A 25,907-nucleotide genomic window follows, 5' to 3' on the forward strand; every position below is an offset into this window, starting at 1 on the left:
GTTCCCCTGCACATCGGGAACTGCATGTACATTAGCCTTGGTCTGCTTGTCCTCGTGCTTTGGTTTGCGGTCAGGGCACTGTCTAAAAATGTGCTCTTTGCTACCACAAGAAAAACATTTTCCCTCCTTGGCATATTGCTCTCTTTGCTCCGGAGTCAAGCCGAATTTGTTCTTCTTTGGGCCCTGATCTTTAGATGAGGTATTTTCAGCTCTACCTCCTTGGCATATTGCTCTCTTTGCTCCGAGGTCAAGCCGAATTTGTTCTTCTTTGGGCCCTGATCTTTAGATGAGGTATTTTCAGCTCTACCTCCCTTGTGGGTCTCTCGGAAGTTCTTTTTAGGTGGCTGTCCACCTTTTTGCAGATTTGGGACAGCCTTGTCTTTCCCCTTTGAACCGCCTTGATCCTGCTTAATTTTGAGCACCAATTGCTCCGTAGCAAGAGCAAAAGTAGTGAGCTGTTGCAAAGTATGTTTCGGGTGCAATTCAATGCCCGAACGATATGCTGGTTGCAGTCCAGAGTGAAACTTCCTCTTTCTTTCATCCTCCGTGATTTGCATAGAAGGAGTTATCTCCAGCAACACTTTCCAAAACTTGTTGACATACTGTTGCACACTTTCATTATCTCTTTGCTCAAGTCTATCCCACTTTTGGGTGAGAGTTTGCTACGCATTTGGTGGCAAAAACTTAGCATAGAATCTGTCCTTAAACTCCTTCCAGGTGCAAATGGGATCCTTGGTGATCTTTTCAGTGATCCACCAATGAGCAGCGGTCCCTTTCAAAAACATGCTAGCATGGCGTACTTTAGACTTCTCAGTGAAGTCCTCATCGCTAAAAGCAATGTCAAACTGTGCCACAAATGCTAACACTTTGGAAGCATCATGCTCTCCATGAAAAACATCAAACTTAACAGATTTGTCACCTGCTTTAAATTCCTTGAGCTTTCTGGCATGAGGCTCATGGTCTTCTCTTTTTCTTTTCCCCTTATCCAACGGGGCAGCCCTATCTGCATGGGCTCCATGGGCCATCATGGAAGTTTCATGAGGCACGGTGGCATGTGCTCCACGAACTTGAGAATCAGATGCATGTGACTTTCCTGCATAAGGCAATGTCTCTCCATGAGACAACTCAAAAGGCAAAATTCTTCTAGTGGGAGACCTGTCACCCCTACCATGGGATACATGTCTTGAATGCATATGACCATCATGCCCTCCATGAGCACTAGCATACATATACCTGTCAGGCTTTGTGCCTTGTGGAGAAGATGCATGACGAGAGGTGACTGTCACCTCTTCCTTTTGCATAAATGACCTCAACCTTTGGGATGCGGGATCTCCATGCTTCAAGCGAGGTGGATTTCTGAATTTCAGCTCTCCGTCTTCCCCGTCTTTGATGTCACCTTTGCGGAGGAGGTAGGAAAGTGCCAACTCCCTTGGCTTCTTGCCCACTTCCCGTGCCATGGACTCAAAAGTCACATCAACCATTGCATCGGCTTTCCTTGCTTCAATGGCACTTTGCACATGGGGATCTTCATGCAAATATTTTAGCTCTTGCTCTTGTGCCTGCAAAAGCTTTCTCATATGCTCCAATTCAGCCCTCATTGCATCAGGCTCTTCTTCTAGCATGACTGTCTTTCCTCGAGACAGTTGTCCCTTTGAATCACTATCATTCACCCTTTCAAGGGGCTTGTGCCTTCCTCGTAGAGCATCAGAACCACCCGAGGCACTTGATGGGTCCCTCGAATTAGGCACTTCCAAAGGGTTGCCTTGGCTGTCCATTGTGTTAAGTGTGCTAGAAGCGGGGTGTCCAATACACAGGTTCGTTTCCCCACTAAGAAGAGGGAAACAACCGTGCTCTGATACCAATGAAACTGATCCCGTCAAGTGGGAATAGACTCCGTTGGACACCCACACGCGTAATAGCATAACTTAATATCACAATTTGAAATGGACAACTTAATAACAACTGGAATTTGAAATGAAATGAAATGAAATAGATGGACACCAGCACTGGGGCCAGAACGGGCCGATCCCCCCTTCAATATATGATATATTTATTGGGAGTATTTAACAAATACAAATCTCCATGGGTTCAAAGAACCAGATGATGTCCATGTACAAATGAATACAGTACCAAACAAGAGGATCGAAGTCGACGTTCGAAGTAGAGCGACCACTTGAGTGGTCCAGTCTCTACGGTCATGTGCCTTCACTGGACTCCGCGGAGAGCGGCCCACTGGTGTTCCAGGACCACGCACAAACAGGCGCTCCCGTACTAATGCCTGGCTCTCCCGATCTCGGCACCTTTGGACCGCGGTTCTCCAAAAGCTTGGACTACCCGGCACCGAACGGGTGTTAACCGTAGAGAGAATCCCTTATCAAATTTACCACAAAGTTCTTTACTTAAATCTGAAATTCACTTACTTGTCGATTGCAGATGGAAGACCAATACCCATAGTGTGTGTGTGCAGCTACTTGAGAGGGACACCAAGGTGTAGCAGCATGTCGAGAGGAGTAGCTGCCTGGGGAAAAGTATAGCCTCCTGAAGAAAGGAAATGTCGCCTATGTAGAGGAGGCACAACCACCTACAAAGGAGAACAACCACCGCTGTGTAGGACACAGCCACCTTCTGTGGAGGAGGAGGCGTAGCAATCTGGCAGCAGCCGCCTGGTGATGCAGCCGCCTGGTGATGCACACAGAAGCCTGTACGGAAGGAGAGACATGCGCAGTCGCCAGCTGTAGACAGGCGCAGCCGCCTGTGGCTGCAAGTGGGTGAGTGGTGAAGTCGCCTGAGAGAGGTGGAGCAAGAGTCGCCTGTATGCAGGGCACAGCTTCCGCCAGTATGCAGAGCACAGCACCTTGTTGGTGATGGAGCGCACACCCGTTATGCTGAGTAGGCAGCCGCCTGCTGGAGGGTGGCACACAGCCGCCGGCAAGAGTGGGCAGCTGGCTGGAGAACAGGCACAGACACCTGCTGAGAGCACAGCCGCCTGAGGAGATGGAGAAACAGCCACCTGGATGTAGGAGTCGCCTGGCTGCAGCCTGCGCTGCTTGTAGTGCAGAGAGCAGCCCGCTGGAGAATAAACACAGCCACGTACATATGCCACAGCCGCCTGCTGTGAGAGGAGGAGCACCCGCTTGCAAGGGAGGCAGCCTGTCGGTGAACAAGCGCACAGCCTGAAGCGGAGGAGATGATCGCCGCTTTCTTTCTTTCTACGATAGAGGTGGTGGCTCCTTTTTTGTAAAGGTTGGAGTGGAGTAAACGATTAGAGTTGGCTGGCTCCCCACGTTTGCATGTGGGCGGCTAGCTTCACGGTGGTGTGGGTAGGTGACTATGCACCCACCCCCACACACACAAGAGTTAAGTGTGGCTCCTCACCTTGGCCCCTATGTGGGTGCCCAAAGTGGGTGCCCACTTTTAAGTGAATGTGAACATACAACCTTATAAAACAAAAGGTTAGAAAATAAACTATTAAACCAACATGTGCAATACACTTACCACCTGTTCACATTCAACAAAACTCGTCAGAAGACAGAGCAAACTTTACGACTCACTGGCAGGCGTCCCCGCTCAGTAAGTAACACGTCAAGCAGGCAAACACAAAAATACAAGTCATGCGAAAACAATTTCAAACATGCAAAACATGAGTGCATGTGCAAATAGTATCATGGACATATCTCCCGTTCATGGAACAAGTACAAAATATCTGTCGGGCACAAAAACGGCACGACGTAAAACATAAATCCTAGTCTTCCTATGGAGTGACAGTCCCATAGGTAAAACACAGTTCCAGGCACGAGCCTCCCTATGGAGTGACAGTCCCATAGGCAAGACACGGCACGAATACTGGCTCTTCCATGGCGTGACAATCCCATGGATAGAACACAGTCCAGGTCATACACAGGTGGCACCAGTCTGGCTCCCGTCCATACGACACCTTCCTACTAACACACGGGTGGCACCGGTCTGGCTCCCGTCCATGTCAAGCAAAAATACTAGCCTCTTCACATGAGACACCGGCCTGGCCTCAAGTGAACGAGATACAAAAACTGGAGATGGACCAAATGGTCGGCCAATTGGTGACAGCATCTGTGGTCTTCACACGCTCCCACCAAGAGGCGTCATCGGCCCGTAGCCTACACTCTTGGCCAGTGTTTGTATGGAACTCTTGCATGGCGACAAACTCGTCGCCAAGGAGAAGCCCCCTCAAAGCACCGCTACAATCCTTCAACCGGCCCAACATGAGAAAGTTGTAGGCAAACCGGGTGTCGGAATATTTGAGGAGAGAGAGACAGGACCTCTTGTTGAACTCATGCCGAAGTCTTTGGTGGTTGAGGACAAGGAGACCATGGTGTTGGCCTCCTCAATGAGCGGGCTGATCCATGGTAATGCCCCGATGTCCTTGAGGAGGTTGTTTAGGCAATGAGCCATACAAAAGGACACCGTGACATGTCCATACATACCTTGGAGAATAGCTCCCGCCGCCCTATTGGAAGGCTCCCCATCCGCAACAAAGCCCACTACATGCTTGGGGCCAACGATCTCCATGGTGGTCTGCCGCAAGCACATCCGCACTCTTCCCAGTGCCGGATGCATCATGAGATGAGATGAAGTACATCTCTCCGCGGGAATATGCAACCATGCCGTGAATACTCCTCTTGCGGGTGTCACTCCATCCATCCACAATGAGGGAGACTTCGTTCCTCTCCCATTGCCGCTTTGTGTGGTCGGCCGCTTGCTCTACAATGCACTTCTCCTTCTCGAGCAATGTAGTGCGCAAGCTCTCGAATGAGGGGGACGTATAGGTTGAGCCATACTACCCAATCTTCTTATGAATTGGCAATGATCGATTGCACTTACCTAGCCGCTTGAAAGGCAATGTGGTCGTGGAAGAAGAAGCGGGCCACTGCCATATCCACCTCCTCCTTCAACTTGGGGTTCCAATTCTCCCGAAGTGTAGATTGTCGTCATGGGCGACGTAATGGTTGAAAGGCCGTGGAGATGGAGGGTGCCGGCGTCGTGGATGGAGTAACATTCCGACTTGATGGTGAAGGTGATGGTGTGCATGATCCCGATCCACCACATGACTCCATTGTAGAGGCTTGAGTTCCTCTCCCCATCGTCGAGGGATCCACGGCCACTCGTGGTGTCCTTCTTGTCGCTTTCACCGCCTCATAGACGCTAAGCTTGTCAAGAAGTTCCCGTCTCTTCTCGGGCGTGACATTCGTGCAAAACCTCACCTCATGCCCACTCTCATGCAAGAGGTGGGCTCGCACTTTGTCGGCGCCACCCGTTCGCCGGTACGGGCAAAGCTTACATACCCATGGCCGAGAACCACCTCCATGAGCGGATGGGGTGTAGTTAACCTCCTCCCACCATGTCCATCCCGTTGTCCTTCTACGGGAAGCCCCGTCACGTGAGGAGGATGCCATGGTTGAAGATGGCTTGACTCTTGAGCCTTGAGGAATGAGAGAGAGAGAGAGAGAGAGGCCTAGAGCCTAGAGGCTTGGAAGTTGGAAGACTCAAGACTCAAGCGGCTTGAGAGAGAGGTGAGAGAGAGAGAGAGAGAGAGTCTAGATAGTAGGGCGACGGCCCGCGGGCCTTGTGTGAGAGGCTTGGAACTTGGAAGTTGGAAGCTAGAAGAAGCTTGAAAGCTTGAGAGTTGTGTGTGCTTGTAACCTTGTAGAGACTTGTTCTTATATAGATAGGCAAGAGAGAGAGGCAAGCCTCAAGGGCAAGAGAGAGAGAGAGAGGGCCAAGCCTCAAAGCCTCAAGGGCCAAGGCCCAAGCAAGCGGCGGCTGGAAACGCGACTGCAACGGCTATAAACGGCGGACGCAACGACTGAAAAACACGCAAACGGCTCCCTACCGTCCCCTCGCAGAACCGTCCCCCACCAACGTCCCCGTTCCTGAGCCATCCCCGTCGCCGTCCCCTGTGAGAAACGCCTCTTAGGGGATGTCCGTCCGTCCGTCCGTCCCCTACCATTCCCTTCGCCTGTCCGTCCCGTTTTGGCGTCCCTCCGTTCCAAGCAGTCGTCCCTTCCGTCCCCTGTGACTATGAGCGGGTGTCTGTAGGAGTCTCTCTTGGGAACTATGAAGCTCTAGTAGTAGTCTGCCAAGCTATCGCTGGTCCGAGGCCTCCATCAACTCATGTAGTGAAGAGTGCTCCTCAAACAATCCTGCATAACTATCTCTGACCCCCTGGTGGGCTCTACATCTACATACAAAGTGACCCTCAGTCTCCACCTCCTCGCAGCACAATCTGCATATCCGCTCGCCTCTGGGAACCCGTGCCGCTCTCCCAGCCTCTATCTCTAGCTGATGCGATGAGACTCGTAGCTGTCCAATAGCAACGCGAGAGCTGTGTGGCATATATACATCCATATACCGCAGTCGCTGTATAAACCCATCCCCTAAGATGCTCATAAAGTGGTCTCTGTAATACAGCTTTTCGGTGGTAGTGGGCTCTCTAGTGCTGTCCATGTCTCCTGTAAGTAGTGCTACCATATGTCCTGTCTCATCACTCTGTTTCTCTCATTGGGAGAGAGGTAACCCCGTGGAGCAGACTGATCATATTGAAAAGGTGGCAACTGCTCAATGTCTATCCCATGATGTGAGAACCACTGTAGCATCTGTGCATACCAAGATCCAGTGTGTCCAGCCTCAGCCAGCTATCTGGATGCCTCAAAAGCTCGACGGGATAATCTCTCCGTGGGCATCCTATTGGGTCCCAAATTACCCATTGAAGGGCCCCCTCCTATTGCTAGGAGTATTTGCTTTATTTCTTTGAAGAGAATGACTACAGAACTGACTTTGAGACTGTATATGAGCCAAACGCAAGACCTTCAGAAGACCAAGAGTAGGACTGATTGCAAACTGTTGTAGAAGCACCAATGATGACCAATCCCGACGGCAATGCACTCTTCCAAAGGGCTGTAGGAAGGCTGCAATCTATGACTGAGACTGTTTCTAGGGCTGAATATGCAAACGATGATGGCTGTGTATGCAAGCTAAATAAGCAAGCGATGAAGGCTATGAATCCAGGCTGAGTATTGATGAGGGCTGTGAATCCAAGCTGAGTATGATGCGTTTCTACAAGAGAGAAGCAGAGATATGAAGCTGCGTTTTTTGCCTGGAGATGATGTAACTATTTGGCCCTCCTAGCTCTATTTCACATGATGGAACACATGCCCGGACACATGGACAGGTTGATGAAAGCATGGGAACAAGGATCATGAAGTTGGCTCAGAAAAAAAGCACCAGTTTTAGACAAAAAGCAAGAAAAAGTAAAAAGTCAAACTAAGTTGACCGCGAGCTAAGGACACTATTGGTAAGAGGAGATTGAGCCGGATCAAAAAGCTAAAAGCCGCTTTTCCAAAAAGCAACTCCAGGGCCAAAAAGCAATGCTCTAAAGTTAGAAAAGCAAAGCTAAAGAACTTTGACAAAAGTTGAGTAACATTCTATCGTTAAAAGAATAAAAAATAAATAAAAAAGTAAAAGCAAAGCATGGTAGCTTTTGGCAAAAAGCAGGACCCGGTATAAAAGAAGCATGAACCTCTCCCTTCTCCTCATTCATTGAAGCTTGGAGATTATCCTCACCTTCATCAACATCATCATCAGGGAGAGTGCAAGAAGACCATCTTCGTCGTCGTCATCATCGTTATCAAGATTTTGATCGAGGGGTTTTTTCTACCACCCCTCACAGGCTATTTCCGTCACCGCCGCCTGTGCTGCTTCTTGCTATTGCTGCCCTGTGCCACCAGCATCGCCCTCAGCCACCGGTGTTGCCACCTGTACACTTAAGCTTTTCGGCAAGAGATTTTACTCCAGATTCATAAATCTACCATCGGGGTTAAGGGTTCCATCACAAACTTGGAGTTTCCTTTCTTGAGGATTTTCTACAGATTGGGTATTGAGTTTTCTTGGACTTGGATTTGGACTTGTATCCGGACTTAGACTTCAATTTGGACTTGCATCCGGACTTGACTTCAATTTGGACTTGGACGTGGATATTGGATTTGGTACTAGCCCGGTGAGAGATTCTTGAGGGTCATCCCTATGGTGTGCTCGGCATCAGAGATCTCGTGCCTCGACATTGACATAGACTTGGATATACTACATTGGCATATTTGTTTGCTTTTGTATTCATTGTTGTATTGATCCTGGCTAGTGTGCATGTATGTGATCCAAAAGAAAGTGAAAAGTACAATATGGCAAGATCAGCATCCCAATCTCTCTCAGCCATACATATGTTGCAACATTCACTGCAAACCAATGGTGTAGTAATAGTCCAAGTTGTATACCACTGTGAACCATACATAACCAAAGCATCCAATGTGACTAGTACGCATATAGATGTACTGTCAGCTATCAGTACCTTCGGGTGAGACAAAAGCTGCACCAAGCGACCTCTAGAAGACATCCGAGCCTGTCTATAACAAGGGAGCGGAGGTGCTATCCCCCTCTTGAGCATCAGGCAATGCTCCAAACCTATGCTCTGCTGAACCTGAATGAGCCGTAGCAAGAGTCAGCTCCAGCTGGAAGGCATCAAGATAAAGCTACAATACCTGAGGTGAATCTGCTAAGCCACCCTCCTCCATCCACTTCGCATCCATCGATGAATAGTTCTTGAACTTCACAAGATAGCAACGGGAAACTCTACCTCATACCCTTCTTTCCTTGTGTGCCAATATCTGCTCGGGAATAAGAACCTCATCAAGTTCCTCCACTTCCAGTTGAGCCTCATCCGATACATCCTCAAGCACATCCCCTCGGAAAGGTCTAAGAAGACTCACATGAAATGCATTGTGAATCCTCCAGTGATCTAGTAGCTTCAAACGATAGGCCACCTCACGGATCTTTTCCAATACTTGAAAAGGTCCATAGAAGCGCGTGCTCAACTTAGGGAATAAGCGCTCTTTACCCTTCATCTTCTTGAGCTTGGCTTCCTCAAAACGCAAAAGAACCCAATGTGACATGTGAGGGATTGATCGTAGTAATCACAACCTTAGGCTAACTAAACTTCACTTAATGATGTTTAAGAGATAGACAATTAGTGTCAATGCAATGCAATGCAGCTATATTAGATGGATGGATTACAATGAGATCTAAATAGATCTATGATGCTGTCCTAGATGAAGATCCTTCTCGGGATGAGAGGGATAGGCTGAATGCTGATGATGAGGACTGTTCCTTGCTCCAATGCTAAGATCCACCCTTCGGTGCCGGCTTCCCTCTATGAAGAAGGTAGGAATGATGAACTATGTGCTGAATATGCTGGCTAAACTGCTGATCTACTTCTCCCTTGCTCCATGGTGGATGAGAAACGTTGAGGAGAGATGAGATAATGGACTAAATATGCTACGCTTCTATTTATATGCTGAGATGATGCTGGTCGGGTACCTTTACTGCAGTCGGCCAGCCTTTTGTTCCTTCACGACTTGCAATATATACTCTAAACTGCAGTCGCTGCCATAAATGCCCACGACCTTATGTATTAAATGTCCTAGATGCTATGGACTACTTTATGTGCTGAAGATGGTGCTGAAACAGCCCCATACACATGCTTATGCTGATATATACCTGAGTAATACTTGGATTAATGCTTAAATGTCTTGCTTAATGTTTATTAATGTTTGATGATGCCATGTCACTTGTACACCTATGTCACTTGTACACCTGATGGGTGTGCACGTGACATTCTGTTTAAGAGAGAGACAGTTAGTGTCAATGCAATGCAATGCAGCTATATTAGATGGATGGGTTACAATGAGATCTAAATAGATCTATGATGTTGTCCTAGATGAAGATCCTTCTCGGGATGAGAGGGATAGGCTGAATGCTGATGATGAGGATTGTTCCTTGCTCCAATGCTGAGATCCACCCTTCGATGCCAGCTTCCCTCTATGTAGGAGGTAGGAATGATGAACTATGTGCTGAATATGCTGGCTAAACTGCTGATCTGCTTCTCCCTTGCTCCATGGATGAGAAACGCTGAGGAGAGATGAGATAATGGACTGAATATGCTGCGCTTCTATTTATATGCTGAGATGATGCTGGTCGGGTACCTTTACTGCAGTCGGCCAGCCTTCTATTCCTTCACGATTTGCAATAAATGCTCTAAACTGCTGTCGGCTGCCATTGACTGCTGTCGGCTGCCATAAATTGCTGTTGGCTGCCATAAATGCCCACGACCTAATGCTATTAAATGTCCTAGATGCTATGGACTACTTTATGTGCTGAAGATGGTGCTGAAACAGCCCCATACACACGCTTATGCTGATATATCCCTAAGAAATACTTGGATTAATGCTTAAATGTCCTGCTTAATCCACATACTGGTTAGCTTGAAAGATCTTATCCTTTGTGTGCAAAATGGGTGGTATCTTCTTCAAAATGGGTGGTACCTTCTTCCCTCCTTCCACAATCTCAGAAGGCACCTTGCCCACTGAAGTATGGATGGTGTTGTTATAAGCGAACTCCACCAAAGGAAGATACTTTCCCATTGTTCTTTGTGCTCTGACACATAGCACTTGAGAAGATCTAACACTACGGAATTGGCCTCTTCCGAATGACCATCTGCCTGTGGATGAAACGATGATGAAAACTTGAGAATTGTACCCACGTTGTCAAACAACCCTCTCCAAAATTCGTCATTCGTGGATCATGGTCATTGATGATAGACGAAGGCATGCCATGATACTTGAAGATGTTCGCCGTGAACAACTTCACCATGTGATATGCTTTGATCTTCTTACGCACGGGAATGAAATGAGCATGCTTACTAAACATACATATGATAGTCCAAACGCCATCATTCCCCGTTTGTGTCCTCGGAAGATCAAAAATAAAATCCATGGCAATGCTCTCCCATGGTCTATCTAGAATAGGTAAAGGCTAAAGTAACCCTGGTGTCTTCTTGACGGTCAAACTTCACCTTCTGGCATATGATGCATGCCCTAACAAAAGCATCAGCATCCCTTTTCAAGGCCGGCCAATAAAAGAAAGCCTCAACTGCCTTTACCGTGGCCTCAATGCCCCTATGACCTGCATATGGTGGAGCATGGCTTTCAATCATAACCTTGAGCCGTAACTGCTTGGTAACACAGTCTACCATGCATCGACAAAAGCCATCCCTGAGAGTATAATGATCATGCCGTTGACCCTCAAACACCTGATCATAGACCCTCTTCCTCATCCTACGCCAGCTGCTCTTTCATCTCATCAAGCTCATGATGATAAGCAAGTGAAACTGCGGAGACCTATGACTTCCGTGACAAAGCATCTGCCACAACATTCTTTTTGCCTTCCACATGCACGATTTGAAAGTGGAACATAGACAAAAAATTGGCCCATCTCATATGCTTCTCAGAAAGCTTAGTCTGCGCAAGGAAATAACGCAAGGTCTGATGATCCGTCTGCACAGTGAAATCAACCCCAAGCAAATAGTGTTTCCATGTAGAAAGAGCATGAATTACAGCCAACATCTCTTTCTTATAGACCTGTAGATGCTTCTCGGCACCCTGCAATATGCGACTCTCATAGGCTATCGCATGTCCTTCCTACATGAGAAATGCCCCAATGTTGTTTCCATATGCATCACACTGGACAACAAAAGCTTTTCGGAGATCCGATAGCACCAATACAGGATCCGAAGTAAGCTTTTTAAAGGCTGCAATTTCCCAATCAGCCCATTGGAACACACTTCCCTTCTTTGTCAAAGCATGAAGGGACGAAGCAATCTCAGCAAAATATCGTATGTACCGCTTGTAATAGAAACACAATCCCGAAAAGCTACGTACATCATGCACGGTCCTCAAATCTGGCCAGTTAAGAATTGCTTCTACCTTCGAAGGATCCATACGGACTCCATTTTTTGACACGATGTGCCCCAATAAGTGTATTTTCTCCAAGAAGAATTCACTCTTCTTGCTATTTATGACCAACCTATGCTTCCGGAGTTCCTTAAACACTGTGGCCAAATGTTCCCCATGCTCCTCCTCTGAGCGTGAATGCACAATCATATCATCAAAGAATGTGCCCACAAACGCTCGATGAGGCCGGAAAATCCTGTCCATCACCTTGTTAAAGGTGGCGAGAGCATTTGTCAAGCCAAAGGGCATGACCAAGAACTCATATAGCCCAAAGGTGGTCCGAAAAGCTATCTTATGCACATCCTCGGGTCTAATGCAAATCTGGTGATACCCGCTCTTCGAGTCTATCCGACTAAAGATTGTAGAGCCCTGTAAACGGTCCAAAATGTCATCGATCCTCGGAATAGGAAATCGATTCTTGATGGTGTTCTTATTTAGCACCCTGTAATCTATGCACAGTGCTAGAGAAGACAAGTATGGGAAAAGGGGCCTAAAAAGAAGAGCCCTTTGAGAAGGATTCCCACCCACTTCGTCCACTAACACCATCACCCCCATCCTCCAAGCCGGAGATCCACTTGATCCTAATAATTACAGGACGATCATGATTAGCTGCACGTTGGCCAAACTCTACGTATCAGTGCTAGAGACAGAGCTTAGTTCATTTGCAAGGAGACAGGGATGTTGAGTCTTAGAATAGGCAAGCTTTCAGAGAAGCTACTCTACCCTTCACCACATCATCACCCTCCGTGCCGTCATGGAGGAGGCTAGAGTACGACATCAGAGGATTTACTGCTGCTTTGTGGATTTCCGCAAAGCTTTTGACATTGTACCCCGAGCCTGCCTCCTCCAACATCTACACGAGATAGGAGTCCCATCTGACATGGTTTGGAGCATCATTGCCCTCCACGAGTCCGTCACCGAACGAGTGAGAGCCCCAAGAGGTATATCTCAGGAGATTTCTAGTACTATTGGGGTGAAACAGAGCTGCTCTCTATCACCCATTCTTTTTGGCCTCTACATTGATGAGATCTCAAGCTTCATTGACACATTATGCGGGACTGGTCCCACGCTAGCAAGCATATTGATCCCCCTACTACTTCATGCAAATGACATCGTCGTCCTTCAAGATTCAGCCGAGGGGCTTCAAAGACATTTGGATGCCTTACCGGATTTTTGCACTCATCGAGACCTCCCTGTTAACCTTGGTAAAACCAAGGTAATAGTCTTCAATACCTCCCGCCCCTTCACATCCAGATTGAGTTTCACGTACAGAGGGGAGCCTGTAGAGATTCTCATCCTATGTCTACCTTGGTATCACTTTCAGTGTCCCACGCTTCACCATGCTTCCCAAAGCACATGCTAGAGCGATGGGAATATGCAGCCTTGAGCTTACTTGAGCGGCAGCGCTTCCAGGTACATTTCCAAGAGCCCAAGAAGAAGGGTTGGCTTTTTTACACCCTCGTCACACCAGCCTTGATGTATGGAGCAGCCTTCTGGGGCCACATTTATCCAATGAGGACTCGCAACGAGTTGAGAGGCCCCATATCGTGATGTTCTCCCATATGATCCGCAACAAACCATCAAACCCACACCACATTATCTAGGCAGAGTTTGCTGCAGCCCCGATCATAGTGGACACACTCTTCTTGACACTCACATACCTCCATTGCAACAGTCACATGGATCCCCACAGGTACCCGAGGCTTACCCTATAGTCTCAAGACAGTTAGCACCCCAGGGCCACCTTGGAGTATGATATGCCCGAGTTTCCACTTGGTTCTCGCGATATGGGCTCCGCATGGACCATCTCCCACCCCTTTCATAGAGTTTGGACTCCCCTTTTCTCCATCTCTCTCATGAGGACACGAACTGGATTATCCAGTTAGATCTTCTCAGCCTCTACACCCACTATACATCATGGATCACACCTTCGAAACTCCCTCCAAAGATGCATGTCATGTGCAAGACATGTGCAGGCTGATCCCATGACTAATTCTGAAGGGGCAACAAGATAAAGAACTAGATTAGAACCAGATCAAGAGCATATGTTGCTGGTATGGGCAAAGGACTGGTAGAGGACGAGGGTTGTCAGTTAGTGCATAAAAGGTTTATGACGAGTCGGTTGCAACATTTTGTGGAGTATTTGTCCAGGACCTGGCCGACCTGCTGTCAGCCAGTCCACTAGGCACTTCCAAGGCCTATTTAAGGCATGTTTGCTCATCATTTTGATTCATTCAGCCCTTTTTTTTTCCTGGGAAAAAGATCCTTCTATTAATTAATGAAAAACAGCCACAAGGGGCTAAATACAACCATGAAGGGCTAGATACAAACTCACCACATGTACAAGGAGGGGATCAAATAATCAAAAGGAGAAAGATGCACTTCCCCTCCGACTGGCCGCTCTATCAGGGGAAGGCTATCTCATAAGGGGGGGCGAATAACCACACAAGTGGTTTGTAAAGCCATGTGTGATCACCACCTCTATCGGTGAGAAAAGGGCCAAGCCGCCAGAGCCTTAAGAAAGCTTCTCGCCGCTTCCGCATGCGGCCAGTGCCTCCTTGCAACTTCCCCCACCAACCACGGAGGGTATGAATGGTGTCAAGCCAAATGCTCCTGATGGACTCCTCAGGCAAAGTGTGTGTCACATGCACTCTGCACTGTAGTGCATGGTGACAAGCTGGCTCATCATCATCAATGCAACATTGTACAGTATTAGCACCTTTTAGGATAATATTTGTCGTATGCCGTGACCCCATTGTAATCCTCAGTCCAGGATAAGTCAAGCACGAGCTACGTAGGTCATTCCTCAACCATAGCGAGTCAGTCAGTCAATCAAGTCCCTTAACCCACTTGAAGAGATTCATTCATGCATGTAGAGTCAGTAGAAACCTTACGGTTTGCATTAGAAAGCACTCTGCATATTGCATATCATTCATCCATTGCATATAGATCATTACAAAAGCCTTGAAATAGCATCTAGTAGCCTTAGGATATTTATTAGTATTTATCTGGCAATTTTTTCATAATTTCCAGCATTTAACTGTTAGAAGTCATCTCCTATCTATATTTATACACCACAGCCTTTGTTGTGGGTGTGCCCACCCTTATGAGGTGTTTTCCCATTTTTCCCCACTCTCCGTATTTTTCCCCTATTTTTTCCCATTTTTCTGTGGCTTGGGAGGCAACCCATGTGCTAGCCGACTGCTGGAACTGGTCCACGACTCCATGTATGTGATGGCCGACTCTGCTGACAAGCTAGCCGACTGGATATGTATGCTGGTCGTGGAGTTTCAGGGCCAGTCGGCTGCCCTACAGCATACCGACTGCTGTTGGAGGGCCATATAAATAGGCCCCCAGCCCCCTTGCCAGTTTTGTATCATACTCTGAGATCTTCTTGTGTATATAGAGGAGAGTTACACGCCTATATCTCTCTCTCTCTCTTGTGCTGTATTTTTCTGCATGCGTTTTGCTCGTGTTCCCAGATCTGGTCATCATCTCCGCTGCGTATTCTGACATGGTATCAAAGCCTAGGCTCTAGATAGTTCTTGGGATTTGTGTGTAACGCGCGGACGCTCTGGGTGTCTTCTTTCAGCCCTAAACACTCCTGAAAACCATCGGATGCAAAAACGCAGGTATAGAGAGAGAGAGAGAGAGAGAGAGAGATGTGCTAGAAATTCAGTATATTGATATGGTACAAAAAGGGTACTTGTCTGCAGCCCTAGGCTACCTTCATAAAAAGGTGGTTAACACCAAAATCTGTCCTCTATGGGACCTCTAATGATCCAAACCCCTAGTGGGAGTGAATGCCTAGAACCATGAGCAAGTGGGCCTATTTATAGTCCTTGGGATCCTTGGGGAACTGGCCGACTGCTGATCGGCCAGCAGCCCTGCCAGAAAATACCAAAACGCTAGTAGATGCTCTTGTCTTTATGATGCGCTTCAGCCCCTGGCCCCTCTGGAATCAGCCGCCGACAGCCCTTATCTGGATCATGCGCTTCAGCCGTCTGCTTCCCTCCATGATCCCACTTGTCCTGCTCCATGTCCACCTCAGATGCTACACCTGAAGCTCCCACATTCTGGTTCTGCCTATCTTCTACTGGTTCATGGTCTTTTATCTGTTTGCCCCCTTCTGGACTTAGCCTTGAGAAGGTCAATGGCATTGCTTATGCACATGACATCCCCCTCTGCTAAACTTGATGACGGGAATCCAACCTGCTCTTGGATGACTGTCATCATCCCAATTCTTTTCCCGAAGTCCCTCTGTCATCCATCCATCCCTGGCAAACCCTTTTCTCTGGAATCCCGGCATGTTCTCCAAACCACTCTGTCTCTGATGAAGATCTATGCATTTGGTTCCTCTAGTCCACCATCCATTCCTGCCCTGGCTCTGAACACCGTCTTGGTCTTCATTCCTGGAACTGAGTCTGGCACTCTCACATCACCCTTGGAGGATCAACCTCCCTTGGGACCGTTACCTAAGAACCTATCCGGCTCACGGAACTGCCATCCCCATCTGGCACTGTGGAACACCACCAACAAACCTCCTGGGAGTTCTTCCCGATCTGTGTTCCTTGCCTTGGGCTTCGAATCTGTGTACTTTCCTGTACATGGGGCAGCCCATACAGGCTGCCCAGCCCTTGGGATGTGTGCAAAGGCCTTGCCCAACCATTGGAATCCACGCGCTTCACCTTCTTAGCCTGTAGGAAAAAATGCAGCATTTTTTGGGATTTAATTGAGCATTTATTGCTGAATTTCTAGTCATGGAAGCATTTAATGCTGGCCGACTACTGCAGCACTGGCCGACTGCAGTAGTTGAGCTAGTATAAATAGAATGGCCCATAATCCCATTCAATCATCTCATTCTCCACCAAGAGCTCAAGCAAATCAAGGGCTAGATAAGCCAAGGGAATTGCCAAGCAAACGGGTGGAGAACTGAAGGTCAAGGGCAAGGATTTTCCAGCCAAGAAAAGGTCCAAGATTGCTGTATTTTCTTTCAGATTTCTCATCATTCTAATAAAGCAAATACACCATCCGTGGTGGGGGCCCTATAGAGGGTAATTGGGACGCAATACTGTGTCCTCTCCACCTCTCCCCCCCTCTCTCTCTATTTTCTGCACTTCTCCTTTCAGTTTGTGCGTTAATTTCCGTCGCGAAAAGAGTGCTGAATTCTAAGTATTAAAGTTACCGATTCTTCTCCGAAGCTTCCGCATATTACAGCACTCTACATATTGCATATCATTCATCCATTGCATACAGATCATTGCAGAAGCCTTGAAATAGCATCTGGTAGCCTTAGGATATTTATTAGTATTTATTTGGCATTTTTCCCATAATTTCCAGCATTTAACACCATTTATCCATCATATACAATTGTGTAGCATTTAATATCCAGTTGGCCAGCATTTAGTGCCAATCGACCAGCCCTCAGAGTAGTATAAATAGGCTTGCTTTGTTCATTCATATCATATCATCTCAGCAATCAGCATCAAGCCCTTCAGTGTTTCAGTATTCAGCCATAGATCACATCAATCTTCAGCGTTTTGGAGAAGCGTTTCATCCTACAGCCATAGGAGCATCAACGCATGAGCATCCAGCCCTCCATTAGCAAAACGCAGCAGTCTACAACATTCAGCCACCCGTAAACCTTGCGTTTTTTGCATACAACCAGTTTCCAGCATTCATCTCTTCATCGCTTTGCTACAGCCATCTGGTGAAGGTAACCCGCATGCTTTCATTCATTTACAGCATTCATACATAGCCTAGAACAGTCCCAAATAGCCCCTACCTCAGCCTCAAATTTGCAGCCTTAGAAAAAGTGGACAAACCATTGTCCTCACCCGCCTCGTGGAGTGCCAGAAGAATATCATGCCGAGTAAACACTCCTAGGCACAATTGGGGGGATGGGTTTCTACCTCTTCATGAGGCAGCCTATGGTTGCAAGATTTGTACTTCCTTTTTGTACATTATGAATATACTGAATACTCAGCTATCTCTCTCTCTCTCTCTCTCTCCTCTATCTTCTGTATGCGTCTTGCATCAAGCATGTTCCTGGTGTTTAGGGCTAAAAGAAGACTCCCAGAGCTTCCGCATGTGACGCTCAACAAGACTGAACACTAATTCAGTCCTAGATGAAGGTGCCCAGTCCAAGGAAAGGAACACAAGACATGGAAGAAGTTCCCAGGAGGTTGGGTGATTGTGTTCCACAAGGCCCAAGGGGAATGGCAGTCATGTGGGTTGGGTGCCACTTGGGGCACACCAAGAAAGGCTTTCACACAACGGTTACAAGGGTGGAGCAAGAGTGCCAAACTCAATACTCAGGAAAAGAAGACCAGAGAAAGTGTTCAGGGACAGGGCTTGAAGGGATAAGGGACAGGATGGAACAGATGCATAGATCTTCATCAGTGTTGGAGTGGATTTGGAGACCGGGCAGGGTTTCCAATGAAAAGATTGCCAGGAAGGGAAGGATGACAAGTTTGGGACTCAATAAATAGACAATGGGATGATGGCAGTCATCCAAGAATAGATCCCATCATCAAGTTTGGCACAGGGGGATGTCATGTGCAAGACATGTGCAGGCTAATCCGAAGACTAATTCTGAAGAGGAAACAAGATAAAGAACTAGATAAGAACCAAATCAAGAGCATATGTTGTTGGTATGGGCAGGGAAGGACTGGTGGAGGACAAGGGAAGGTTGTTTATGATCAGTCAGCTGCAACATTTTGTGGATATTTGTCCAAGACCTGGCCGACCTCCTATCAGCCAATCCACTAGGCACTTCCAAGGCCTATTTAAGGTATGTTTGCTCACTAGAATAGGCTTAGATTGGGTTTCTACCTTTTCATGAGGCAACCTACAGCTACAAGATTTGTATTTCCTTTTTGTACATTATGAATATACTGAATACTCAGCTCTCTCTCTCTCTCTCTCTCTCTCTCTTCTCTATCTTCTGTATATGTTTTGCATCAAGCATGTTCCAGCCTCCAGAATGGTGTTTAGGGTTGAAAGAAGACTCCTAGAGCTTCCGCATGTGACAATACACTTCTATAGAGATCACTTCCCCAGGCTCACTGAGGATGGATTTATCCAGCAATCAGGCTACCTGAGTGTTCACATGTCCCATGCCATGCGAATTGCGATTGGCCAAATACAAGTTTCATCCCACTACCTCAGAGTGGAGACAGGAAGAGCTGAGCGCATCTTCAGAGCTGGGGAGCTCATACGAAGACCCAAGGAGAAGAGGATCTGCCAATAATGCCACGCAGAGGTTGAGACAGACGGGCATTAAATATGTCGGTACCCAGTCTATCATGAGATTTGTGGGAGGTTTTACTGTATGTTCCATGCGGGATTTGGCCCACTCTCTAGGATCATTGACTTCCTCGACCAACGTTGCCCAAGGCTCTTCTGCTCGAGCTCCGCAGACACAAGGACACTTTCTTGAGAGTGCTTAGGCCCTAGCCACCCCGCCCCCTCCCTCACAGCCAACCATCACCAACTTCTTCCGGACCCTGGAGGAGGAGAACACCCATACTCTGGATCCCGTGGACCCACCTCCAGCTGATGTGGACCCACCTTGCCCAAGAGGAGTTACCTTGGACCGGGCCTCCGCATTCTAGCGTGCCCGATGCCCTCAGCCCCCCGAACGTCAACTATCATTCCCTCATCAACTTCAGATCCAAGACATGCTGCATCACCATTGAGCTACCTTTCCACCTGACGTAGCTAAGGGAGACCTCTCGGTCATACTCATCATTAGCCCCACGCTTGATATTTTGGAGAGTGGTATACCATCTATTGGGGGTTGATGCTCCTCTCACATTTCATGTTCTTGGTATTCCAGGATGAGATTTCCATGGACAATTTTGTATCAGTCCAATGAGATAGTTTTGATTTGTTTCTATTTTATTTTCCACTCCATGATGAGATATGTCATGGACATTATTGTATCACTTTGGTCTCATAGGCCCAAGTGGTCTTGAGTAGACACTTACATATATCTTTCTTTCTTTCTTTCTTAGCACCAGTCGATGCCTTTAACTAGTCGATGCCTTTAACTGACCATACTTCTAGACAAATCTCAAAAATAGAATAACCCAACATGCAAGCCGTGTTGTCTATGCAGAAACTTGAAAAATATGGCAAAACTGTTGCCAAGACTTTGTTGCAGTACCTAAATTATGAATAATTTCTGTCACACTTTTTCCCTTTTTTTTAAAAAAAAACTTTTTATATAAAAAAAAGATATTTGTTTCACCTTTTGATGCATGCTTGATATGTTCTTTGCTCTAAAATCGCTTCCACCTCACTGATAAAATGTTCCTTTACAATCTTCAGATTTGCATAGGCATTGTTTTCCCTGCACTTGAGATTCTGAGGGTGGCATTTCAGATCCATAATCCATTGTTAATTCTCTAAAGGGTGGAATATTGTCCATTGAAAAAAGCATAATATGAGGACGTTTTGTATCTTGATGATCCCGCAAAACACACTGAACTAAGACATTTGGAAAACAACTGTGATTGATGAACCGAGATGCGTTGCCAATTTGGCTGGCATCGATGATGAGCTCTGGTCTAGGAGCACTATGAGCAACTTGTGATGCTTGGGTATCAAGGAAACGAGATACATCCCCCCATGGAGGATTATTTCTAGGCAACCTGCTCAAATCTAGGACGTAGTCTCTGGTGTGTAAAGACTGCACATTCTGGAAAAGCCTCCCAGTATACTCACAGATGAAGCTCCCAGCTGGAATGGTGTCCCAAGACCTCAATCCCCACCCTCTATCCTCTGTCTTAAAAACTTCCAAACGATACTTCAGTGCTTTTTGTGTTAACCTGTTCCGACAGCTAAAAGAGCACTTGCAATTGCTGCCACACTCATAAATCACACCCCTTTCTTTGACAAGAATTCCACCATTGAGATAAGCAAATGCATTGCCATTCCCTGAAAAGCAAGTGCATGCCTGAGAAGCATTGCAGGCACCTGTGCAATCACATCCTTGGGCACGCCCAAACTGATGATAGGCAGCCCCATGTGGGTACTGCAAACTAGTGGAATACTCAAAAGGAGGTGGGCTATGAAGACTATCAACCAAATTGACAACGCAGACAGGCATGCCTTCTTTACCATTGGCTATGTCGGCCAAGCGCAATCCTTCTCTCTCACCAGGCTTGTACTTTAATGAGTTAGAGAGCTTGAGAATAGCTGATCCAAGCTCAGGCTGCCCAGGCAGCCTGCGTAGCTTGAACTTAAACTCTTCAAACCCAAACTTACCTTTCTCTGACCAACACTGCTCAACCTTGTAGAGACCATCATAGGTGTATGTTTTGCCAGAGGGACTAGCACCATCCTTGATGCCTCTTGTTACTCGAACAGGCACTTGGTGCTTCATGCTACCCTCCATAGCCAGGTTTCCCCTTTCTAGCTTCTGATCTTCATTGGGTTTACTATCCAGGGCACTTTTGCCACCTTGCCCTGTGTATACAAGCTCCTCACCATCATCTTTAGCATCGTACCCTCCTGAGGAGATGATACTTATGGCGACCGGTGTCCTGTACTCACTCTCTTTCATTGTGAGGTACTCGATACCACCTTGGATAGGTCCATGCATTCCAATGCAGCAAATTTCCATTCTGAAATAGAACTGATCACCAACTTCTATACCAGGGACAGACCCAATCACTTTCCCATTGCGATTTACCGCAAGGCCTCTTAGGTTTATAATACTGCCAGCATTCAAGTCCGGCCTGCTACCCTTGCTGGCCTCTTTGTCTTTGCTCTCTTCTTCTAGCAATAAGTTTCTGCGCAAAGCGTCGTAGAGCCGTACTGTGTTGGTGACTGCTTTGTGAGGAGAAATACTGCTGGAAACCCCTGCTGCTGAAGGCCTGGATGCAGCCGGCCTTTTGGGCTTCGATTCCCGGCTGCGTTTTTTCTCCACATGACCTGGGAGGCCATCACCAGAATGCTCATTTGCTGTAGATTGCTTGCTTACTTCTGTTTCGTGGTCAGTCGCACCGCCATTTCGCGAGCAACCAGCTGGAAAGTCACGGACGGCAGAAACCTTGGCTTTGCCAGCTTTACCACTCGTTTTCGCACTCTGGATGACCTTTTTCGCACTCTCGGCGGCCTTTTTCGCACTCCCAGTGCCATTTTTTGCACCTCCGGTGCCATCTTTCGCATTCTCGCTACCAGCAGCAACACAGCCACTGTTGCCATCTGCCCCCTGCCTGAAAAGCTCCGGACGGAATCCATTGAATGGGTCGAATGGATGGGGCAGATACGGCGGCACCCCTGGAGGCGCTACAATGCGCAGAGGAGGCACATAGAAAACAGGGCCCTGATGCATAAACTGTTGGCCTGGATCGCTACTAGCACTCGCAAAGGCGGGTTGTTCCATGGGAAAGCAGAGATACGTCGCCAAGGAGAGCTCTAGCAAAGCAACTCCATCCCAGGGACTCAAGAGAGGGACTAGAGTTTTGACAACAGCCCAAAACCAAAATGAGAGAATTTGTGCTGGCAGAACGAGCTCCTAGCTATGGCGGACAGACAAACAACAGAGCCACGGACTCCAAGTTCTAAATGTTGATGACTGTGAAGGTTGTATTCATCATAGTGCTCCTAGTGTACCATCTTCACATGCCCTCCATTGTAAGATCCTTCTCACCAAGAATGAAACAAAAAGACTCTCTGAGAGCCACCCTAGGGGGCTACATCATCGTTACACATTGTCTTCTACTAGAAGTTCCTTTACACCATAATGAAGCACAGGACTTTGTGGTAGGTGGACTCTGTGAAAGGAAAGCCTTCTGATGAGACACTCAAGGAGCCCACTGATAAGATGGGTTGGTGGGTCCAGAATGCGAGAAACATTTTTCTACCTCTCCACTTTGGGTGAGGATTTATATGATCATGGAGCACTAAAGGACTCTTGGGTGGGTAGGTGGCTACAGTATGCAATGCCTCGACAGTGGCATTTTCTACCTTGAATATATGTGTCAGTCCTAGGTGCTACTCAAGAATTTGCACAGTAAAACAAAGCATTATTGACATGATTGTATTAGATGGGGACACAAAAAAGAGATCAAGCAAGTTAACAATGTGTGTGATAGATGATTACACTAGGAACTACTAATGTGGAGGCGTTCTCTGTATATTGAAAAACTCCCCTACTTAAATCGGAACACTTGCACTTTCCCAATTTTAAGTTTGCAAAACCACTTGTATTGTACATTCTTATGGTTCCGTGTGGCACACCAACTCCATATTGATTTTAAGTTTGTGGAAACCGCTTCTATTGTACATTCTTGTGGCACAACAACAACCACATAGTGATTTCAATAGACACTCATTTGCAAGCCTAATAACATAAGTAAAAATAAGGGTGTTTACATAATGGACTCCCCACCGAAGCATGATGCAAGGGAGATCGTCAAATTGCATTGGGTGGTGTGGTGTTTGCACACCACGCCGCCAATTTGTGCATCCATCCTTATTACCATCCATCTCATGTCCATCTTCACTCTCTGTAACTATTGCAAGGGAGGTTTGCAAGTAATGCAGTAAGCATCACACTCTCTCTAACTATTGCCAAGGGAGGTTTGCAACAAGTAATGCAGCAAGCATCACACTCTCTCTAACTATTTCTAGGGGAGGCTTGCAAGTAATGCAGCAAGCATCACACTCTTTCCCAATCATTATTGTTGTTGCATAATTTAATTATCATGACACTTTACCATCCACAACCTTGGTCTATGAAGAGAGAACAGTAAAACTTATGTTATACATTAACAAACAACTTTCATGCCCGTTGCTTAAATAGTCATGCTTAAATAGGCACCACCTTGGTATGTAAAGCACATGCAAGTTAGGCCACACAAGAATGAGGAGATGTCCTCCTCCTGATGAGCTCAATGTTAGGGACTTCTTAACAATAAGAACTAAGCTACATCATGATGTCTTCTTAGTCTTTTTGTATCCAAGTTGCTAATCACACAATGCTTCACCAATCGGGATGCAAGTTAAGGAAAAGTTTTGTGGCATTGTGGTGTTGATTGATTTATGAAGGGTATCACGCACTCGAAAGTCAATGAACATTATAGTTTATCATTGAATCTTCTAGCACGTGTCATGCTCTTCTTGTGCTCATGGCATGCAAAGCTATAAAGTGTGCATCAACACCCAGTTTCATTGACATGAACATTGCTAAACGAAGTTAGTATCCTCCAACATAGCATCAATGTTCATCATTGACATGAACATTGATAAACCAAATTGGTATCCTCTAACATAGCATAATTTTGGGGGCCTTCTTTGCTTCAGTAAATAATGGGCACATTACCTTACATGGTTGGCCACATGAGCAACTTCTTAAATTCTTTGATCTATGTTAAAGTAGCACATGTAAAACTTTAATTATAGTATGCCTTGAGTATGCCCACATAATTACTCAAGCCATGAACAAGCTAATATTGATTTAAGCAATGGCATCTAAGAAACTTTGCTCTTGTCTAAGCCATCCAAGTGAGCATTGCTTTTTATAAACCTTGGACATTTACTTATATCCAATAACAAGAGAGTGAATTGGTGACTTTTGATACAAACTGACAATAACGAATTCCCATTACGTGTGAGGAATCATGCTGGAAGATGTTAAGGCAATGCCAACATGCATGTTATATGGGTAAGAAGACCCTTTTTTATGTATACCAAGCTAACAACTCCCATTTCATACTCCCAAGTTGAAATTCATCTCAATATTCTATGAACTTTATGCTCACAATGAATCGTAGAAATAAAGAAGACTAACTTATCACGGCAAACAAACCAATGCTATAAGCTTGTGAGTTGTGACTTGTTGCATCATTCTTAAACATAGTTGCTCAAATCAAATAAGGTTAATAAAGCACATTGTCACTTACTAGTATGCTTACTATATCTTTCAATTTTCATTATTGTGTCAAGCTTCTATGAATGTGCCCAAAAGTGGAATGTAGAATTGCAAGTACTAATGTGCAAAGAGTTCAATGAGTAAGACCATCTATATGTATGGGCAAATTCCCATCTTCAAAAGCAACTCAATGTATTGAGAATCTTGTGATAAACTATTCTCATTTCTTGAACACAATCTATGCATGCACTATAGGTGCTCATGTGGAATTCCTTAAGCCTTATTTAGAGTGTAGTTTTAAATATTTTGAGAGAATAATGTGGTGATTTTTTTCAGAGATGATTGACCACTACGATGATTGTTTTAAGACTTGCTTAACAATCTAATGTGACAATTTCATAACATAGATATTACACCTTTGGTAATCATTTTATTATTATTTAAGACATGCATGATTATGTAGAGGGAAAATATTAGTAGAAGAAACTTAATGAGGAGCCCTCACCACATGAACCGTGTTAAGCTTTACACTTTTTCCTCTTAGTTTTTCTTTAAATAACTTTGAGAAAGACATGTGTTGAAAATATTTTGAAAATGTTTTTATATGGATACAATGTAAGTCATGTTTATGCATGCATACTATTGGACTCCTCCACACCAATTTATACTATTTGATTCATCCACAAATCATACTCAAGCGAACACGGCTATAGTGGAGTGGATAAAGCGAACAAAGTCCTAGCTAGTGGTGCGGGTTCGATCCGTGCTCTCTACAGTGTTGTGCGTCCTTGTAACCGGAGTCGGGTGTGTGGGTAGTGCATAGAAACCGGTGTTTCTCGCCAAGTTTTTAAAAAAAAAAACAAATCATACTCACATTACTTTGCATGGTATGGTATACAGATGTTAGCAAAGCACAATGTTAAAAGAAACCCTCCAAAATATTTACAATCAATGTATGGAGGTTTACTTTCTAATTCTATTTGTATAATAATATGTAAGCTATGTGAAATATATAAATTCTAGTTATATTCTACCCATAACCATTTTAAATCTCAAAAAACGGTAAAATTTAACAAACTCTTGATTTATTAAAAACTTAGATGTAATTAGTGAGTTACATTGCTAGCAATAACTATTAGGAAAAACACATG

At 46.0% G+C, this 25,907-nt stretch overlaps 1 protein-coding gene across 1 annotated transcript in view; it reads right to left on the reverse strand.

Annotated features, from left to right (window-relative positions):
* The window catches only part of LOC147631711 (histone-lysine N-methyltransferase family member SUVH9-like), a 40,390-nt gene extending 17,819 nt beyond the window's left edge, over positions 1-22,571 (reverse strand). The window contains exon 1 of the mRNA XM_086808222.1: positions 20,125-22,571. Coding sequence (XP_086664348.1) covers positions 20,173-22,266 — 2,094 coding nt within the window. The 5' untranslated portion in view covers positions 22,267-22,571 and the 3' untranslated portion in view covers positions 20,125-20,172. The remainder of the gene's footprint in view (positions 1-20,124) is intronic.
* Between the last annotated feature and the right edge of the window lie 3,336 nt (positions 22,572-25,907).

The sequence above is a fragment of the Cibotium barometz genome, chromosome 14 (assembly GCF_041138505.1).
Source record: "Cibotium barometz isolate CiBa-2024 chromosome 14, ASM4113850v1, whole genome shotgun sequence".
Classification (NCBI taxonomy): Eukaryota; Viridiplantae; Streptophyta; class Polypodiopsida; order Cyatheales; family Cibotiaceae; genus Cibotium; species Cibotium barometz.